Source organism: Centruroides sculpturatus, unplaced genomic scaffold (assembly GCF_000671375.1).
Source record: "Centruroides sculpturatus isolate CEXI.00-Female unplaced genomic scaffold, Cexi_2.0 scaffold248, whole genome shotgun sequence".
NCBI classification, from domain to species: Eukaryota; Metazoa; Arthropoda; class Arachnida; order Scorpiones; family Buthidae; genus Centruroides; species Centruroides sculpturatus.
Genome location: NW_019384437.1, coordinates 25,927 through 32,990, shown reverse-complemented (window position 1 = coordinate 32,990; position 7,064 = coordinate 25,927). Strand labels below are relative to the sequence as shown.

The following is a 7,064-nucleotide window of genomic DNA, read 5'->3' as shown; positions in this document are numbered from 1 at the left end:
AATTCTTTTTCATCTAACGATTCGTTTTAAAATGTTAAACATGAAGATTCCTTTTAAAATTATCTTGTATACGATTTTTTTTATGGTCGCTATTTCATATTTTTCGGAAGACGAAGAGAACGGATGCCATTGCGAATTCTCAAGAGACACCATCAAATACATTGTCTACATTATGGTAAATACTATAATCGATACTTTGTTCGGCCTCATGGATTTTGCTTTTGGAAATTCGGACTTTCCTCTACTATTATTATTTCTCGGTGTTGCGATCGGTTTATACGTCCATCTAAGAAGAAATCACGTCGACCACTTTATAGATCGCAATTCATTAAAAGAAATAAAAACTATGACAGAAGAAATCGTTATAATTAACTCGGAATTAAATAGCCATTTGGAAGATGGAGTAAATATTTCATTAGCCAAATATTGTGCCGATTTGGATAAAGTAATTAAAAGTACCGACAGGCATTTCCACATATTGCATTCTAAAATCGGCATGTTATCCGCTGATGTAAACTTGATGATGAATAAATCCGTGGAACAATGCAAAGCAATAGAATCGGCTATAAATGAAATAAATATAATTCTGGACAAGTTAAATCAAGATATAAACTATTATCGTAAGAATATGGCTATAATTTCTACTCCTAATATTGTCTCCGCCTCAGTTCCTTCGGTGAGTGACAATTATTTCAGTATTGAAAATATGAAAGAGTGGGACGAAAGTCACGAAAAGCCTGTTGAAGGAAATTATATCGAAAAGCCTGTTGAAGGAAATTATATTATATCGGAAATTATATACAAATAACGCAGATGCCTGTAGACGAATATTTGCAAAGTGTTGAAAACGTGAAATCAAACGACACCATTTAAATTGTTCGTCTCTTAAAGTTAATGAGAAAAATTAATGAAAATAAATATAAAAAATATCTTGAAACTATAAGCCTGTCTCTTTTAGTAATAATTTTTTAAAAGCTAGATAAAATAATACTGAATTTTTAGTTAGAATTTATCGCCATTCATCCATGTACGTTTTGTACTCTACGACGATTTATTCACACATTGTTTTTAATACTCTTTGTCTTATAGACACTAAGAGGGCCCTTTTTAGTAACCTAACCCATGAAGGATTTGGCCAGGCCAGCAGGCCTTTATATAAAAATTTTCTTCTTATAAATTAATTGTATTGAATTATTAAAGATAGTATTGAAAACTTTAAAAGATAGATAAATAATTTTATGTTTTTAAGTAATAATTCTAACTGTAAAATTGACCAAACAAATTAAAATTGACCAAGTACTAATTAGCTAGACTTGATTGGGCAAAATAAAAATGTTCTGGATCTCAGAGTTACATCAAATAGTGTTTACAGATGAAAAAGAAAATGGAATTTAGATAGATCAGATGGCTTTTAAAGTTACTGGCATGATTTAAGAAAGAATGAAAAAGTGAAAATGAATAGATAGCATGGAGGAGGGTCAGTAATGGTGTGGGCAGGTTTTAGATATGATGGTAAGACAGACATTGTTTTTATTAGTGGTAAAATGAACTCTGAAAATTATCAATAGATGCTCTATGACAACTTAATTAATTACATTTGGGCCATTAATTAATTTTTCTTGTGCTGCTGGCAGAAAAACGTGACCAAAATCTTTCATGGCCACAACACAACCTAAAAACAGATGTGTTGTGGCCATGAAAGATCCTGTAGAGCAGTAATTTTCAACCAGTATGCCGTGAAAATTTTTGAAAATTATTAAATAAATTATTTTTGAAAGAAGCCCTAAAAACAATAAGTGTACTGTGCATGTCAAAATTAAAACCTCTTAAATTATAGTTTTTCATTGTTATAATAAATAAACATATACTGTACATAGTGATAAAATAAAATATATATATATTCATAAGCAAAATTACATGTACTATACCACTGGGTTATTTTATTTAAATCAAATATGTATGTATAATTGTCCACATTTAGTTTGAATTATTTTAACTTAGAAATAGTAGGGCGTTTGGCAGGTTTCTTATCGTACCACTTTTAAATGCAAATTAAGATTTAATGTTAATTGCTTTTGTTAGATTAGATATCTCATTAACCCCCTCTAGCTCGCAGGTGCGAAACTGGGCCATCTTTTAACTAAATAAAGCAAGCCGTACAAAACAAAATTTGTAAACACGTGGATAGCGACAATATCGGTATCGTTTGCCATCTTGAATACTGAACGCATGCGCCGAAATGTAAGCGGATGCCGCTTTTCCATGCCGCGCCGCATGTGTGCAACCGGCTTAAGGTTGGGTAAAAGAACATCATCAACCTGTTTTTCGTGGCCCATTATTTTGGTCCAAGGAGGATTTTTCGTTTCCACGTGGTCGCAGCTCCAATCGGACATCGACTCACAAGGGAGACTGCCCTATATGAAATATCGTGGTGGCGGATCTGCTATGTAATTCATCTGTAACATTCATTGTGAGCGATTTGATATCGGTGCTCGCGAACTTCGAAAGTGATTGTAATATTAAGGAGACGTAAGTCGTGTGAGATTGTTACAAGCAGATAGCTCATGTTCTATAGTACTTATTGTATCAATGCGAAAAGGAATTCGATATATATAAAGTTTTTTTTTCTATAAATTTCGTTGTAAAGTCCTCATTTATTCTTACCCACATCACGTTCTGGATCGCCTTGGTGATCCCTCAGAACTACACAACTAACAACTATTTGCTATTGTACAAAAATAAAAAAAACTAACAGAATATTTAAATACTGTATAATATGACAGTAATTTCAAAATAAAAAATAAAATTATTAATTCACAAAAGTAGCTTAAAAAACGAATGTCTGCAGTCTACTCTATAGGCCATCCTCAGGCTTAACGATAGAAAAAGGAACATTGGCGTTCCACAATAAAACTATCTCAGCAAAATAAAGGTGTAGTGTGATAAAATAATATATACACCGAACTCCCGATTATCCGTACTAGTTAGTGTGCGAGTATGAACGGAATATCGGAAAGCACGGATAATCCAATTATTAATTAATTAAACAGATAGAGACTAAACACACTACACAGTATTGTAGTTACAGTTCTTTACACGAAGAAATTTCAACTGGCAGTTTTTTGACGAACGTGTATACACTATCGCCATAAACATCACACTAATGAGCAAGATCTCTCACTTCCCCAACTTTGCCTAATGCAAAATAACTATTCCAGGGTTAATTAAACTTATATCAAGCGGTTTTTGTACTATACTTAGCAAAGATTTCATTTTGCGGTTATGTAATACCTCGATAAATAAACAAACCACAAAATGAAATCTTTGCTAAGCGTAATACAAAACAGCTCGATATTTGGACAATGTAATATAACAGTAAACTTCACAAAATAAAAAATTATATGTAGGCGTTAAAATTTAGCCGAAGTAAAACAGTGTTTAATTGACATAATATTTCAATGTGTAAGTAATATAGAAATAAAAAGCGGCTCGGCAAACAAACAATAGGCGAAAAAATTTTTGCGAAACACCTGCCTTTGTAAGATTTACAATAGTCACAGTTTCGAACGCAAGGAATTTTTACATTATCAGATCCAGTTCGGTTTGTTTCGTCATTGCGCGTGATAAAATAAATGAGACGAGGTTGTAGTAGAACTGAATTTATTGTCTTCCTCGCGTATATTGGTACATGTCTCGACGTCGCGGCTAACAAAGAGCAGCTATCAACCGTCTCACTGGGTGAGTTCGGACTCGTTCTAGGAAGTGATGACACATAACACCCGGGGTTCGTTATTTGTTTTCACAACGGTTAAGATGGTAGCGTTCGCCACACGCGAATGACAAAGTTGATATGCAAGCAGTTTTACAACATGTGTTCAGACGGAAATCACTTCGTTAAATATTACTGAGATTTAAAGATGTCTTTCCAGCTGATTTGTCGAAATCGTGCAGTTCCAAAAAGTGCATTTATGAAATACTGGTACAAAGTGTTGAAATCTCCCCACTTAGCGATCGCCTGGTAGTTTCCGATAAAACTGAGTTTTTATTAGCGGCAGAATCTACACGTAGTTAGGAGAATGATCCCGGTCAAGTATCAGCCCATTTATCTTATATACGTATATTGAATTAACATGGTTGTTTAAAATTTAAAAAAAAACAAATATCTACGCCCTTGGTGTTTATAACGTTAGATATTTTATAAGGAATAACCTTCCTTTTTGCGGCGAAAAGTAAAACTTACCGAAAAGGTTGCAGATAACGAATATGATCACATCGTTATCGGAAAAAAGTACCGATATCGCACAGTATGGCTGCTTATTAGGCCTAATATTTGGACTTGGTCAAGTATAGGTCCATTTAAATTGTGAAACTTTTTATATAAATTGTATAAAATATTCTAATTAAAAATGTTTCTATAAATTTTATAAAAAATAATCGTGCATCATGTATAATTTCCAATTTTAAAGTATATATTTTTGAAATAAACATACAAACCTTAAACAGTTATAGGATTTTAAAATAATTTAAAAATTCTTTCGCCTATTGTTCGTTTTCCGAGCCGCTTTTTGTTAAATATATTAACTTTAACTAAAATGTTACGATAAATTGAAGCATAAACTATCAAAAGTAATTTTGATTCAACTGTAGACGCCGAATTTTATTGCGCCGACAATTTTCGATTCTCGTTTTAAAAGTATTCGTTTATTTTAAATGTTAGTGCCTCGGTGAATTCGAATATGGAAGAAATTTCACGTGGCTAGGATAGCGGGGATGTAGCTCAATCGGTAGAGCGCTCGCTTCGCATGCGAGAGGTACCGAGATCGATGCTCGGCATCTCCATTTGCTGCTGTTATTTTTACAAACGTCTGCAAGGAATAAATTTTTGGCTCCTCAAAAAGTAATTCGTTTTTCCGTTCCACACTTGTAAATGACGCTAACGACGAGTACCGCGACCGGTATGTATGTATCGGTCTGCGCTTCATTCTATTACAATTAATTATTCGTACAAGAGTCAATTTGCAAATAATAAGCACCGTACACGGCTATCTACGGTGCTTATTATTTGCAAATTGACTCTTGCGAATTTTATAAACATCCGACGTGTCGTCGTAAACTGCAGTGAAAGTGTTCAGGAAGAACGCTAGAACGGTTAACAAAACGTTTCTCGTTGACGCATTCAATTGATTGCAAAATGCGCTTAGCCTACTTTTAGTACCAGTAATTTTCTACATTCATTTCTGCGTTGCAAACGCCCAATAGAGTAGGCTAAACTGTTTATAGGATATTTCAGCCACTTAGTTGTCGGGGATGTAGTTCAGATGGTAGAGCGCTTGCTTACTATGTGAGAGGTACCGAGATCGATACAGGTTTTAAATCTGATTTCTAAAATCGTCCGCCCATTCTCATTATATCCGGTTTGAATTCGATCACATCATTTGAATAAACGATGTGATCGAATTCTCGAAGTACTTTTCAGATTTTTGCTAAAGTTATCAAATAATTCTCTGGAATTTAAACAAAAATTTACTCTGTCATATATCTGGCTCAAAAAAATTCCCTTTCGCAACTTTTCGGTTCGCCAAAATGTGTGTCCGAAATTCATATCGTTTCGGAAGCAGGCTGCAAGTAGGCTACACCGTAAATATAAAGTCGGTAGCAAAGATATACGTGAGTACCACGTTTCCAGGTATAACGAAGGCGGAGGAAAATTTACAATACGATGACTACGCCGAGTATCGATCTCGGTACCTCTCACATGCAAAGCGAACGCGTTAGCATTTGAACTACGCCCCCGACGTTCATAACGCTTTTGCAGCTCGTTTGCATTCTTTCATCATCTGCTGCCAAGTAACGTTTTCACGGCTGCAATCGATTATCTTTGTGTTTTCAGTTTTCAGTTCAATGCGGTCTTGGTGTGAAACTTGGAAATTTTCGAATTGTGGTTGCGTTCGAGAAAACGTTCGGCACCATTGTCGTGACGGCAGTGAAATCTGACAAATGTTAACGAGGGAAGATAAATGAAAGTGTATTTGGAATGAGAATATTGTCGACAACGTACGGATCCGGACTTGTTCGAAAAGTCAACGTCTACTGCTTTCTGATGTCTGCTTTCAAGAGCAGTGGGTAAGTATCAGACTCACAGGTTTTCGCGCTACTTTCTGTTTACAACTGCCGCGCGTCGATGTTTTCGTTTATTTTCTACGACACCAGCCAGTTTCGTGCATGGATATGTTTAGACAGTACATGAAAAATAGAGCAAATGGGCATCTCTACAGATTTGCCGATAACCTCAACCGTGAAAACATTGACTGCGAAAAATTTTCCTAATAAATTGGTCATTGCGTTTCTTTAAACTTCAATGGACGTCCGTTTTATTTCATCAAATTTTCTGCAGTTTATGCATTTTATTATTCATAAAGTGATAAAGGTTTTGAGGAAGGGTTGAGTTTCGTTTGACGTCTAAAGAGGGGAAGGAGTTACGGAAACTTGGACAAACTGGGACAATGAGGGTAGGGAGAGTAAAAATGTCAAAACAAAAATAACAAAACGAGGAAGTAATTTATAAACAGAGTCAAAATTAAAATAAAATAAAAAAGCATTTCAGATATCTGGTCATCAAGTCGACCATATTTAATTAATAAGGATAGTTGGCAACAACGAATAAATAAAGGTAGTTGGCAACACCGATTTCACGGTAACCATTTTGTTTATCGATGTTTTGAGTGATAAACATGGAGACTTTATTAGAACAGCAGCGAAGATATCACGAAGAGAGGGAGCGTTTGGTCGACGCTATGGTGAAAGAAATGTTACACAGAAAAAGCACAGTAAGTTCTACGAACTTTCATTAGTGCATTGATTTGATATTAAGTAAAGAAGAATTGGTTATATATATATACAGTATATATATTTTATATCTACGTAAAATTAGGGGCACAATTCTAGGACAAATGTAGCAAATTGGGACTTTGACAGAGCAGTAGAGCATATCGATAGGAACAAAAAAGTCAAAGGAACCATGCCCGTACGGGCGACCCTTCGCGAGATATAGTGGAGCGTTGCAA

The 7,064-nt window shown here is 34.8% G+C and overlaps 1 protein-coding gene and 1 non-coding gene across 2 annotated transcripts in view; both read left to right on the top strand.

The window, feature by feature from the left end:
- The first annotated feature begins 4,766 nt into the window (after window positions 1–4,766).
- Window positions 4,767–4,839, top strand: Trnaa-cgc. The gene has a single exon. It is a non-coding gene; the product is annotated as a tRNA-Ala (tRNA).
- Window positions 4,840–6,669: 1,830 nt separating this feature from the next.
- The window catches only part of LOC111619966 (splicing factor 3A subunit 3-like), a 22,799-nt gene continuing 22,404 nt past the window's right edge, over window positions 6,670–7,064 (top strand). Inside the window, exon 1 of the mRNA XM_023361796.1 lies at window positions 6,670–6,827. Within this exon, the coding sequence (XP_023217564.1) occupies window positions 6,732–6,827 (96 nt within the window). The 5' untranslated portion in view covers window positions 6,670–6,731. The remainder of the gene's footprint in view (window positions 6,828–7,064) is intronic.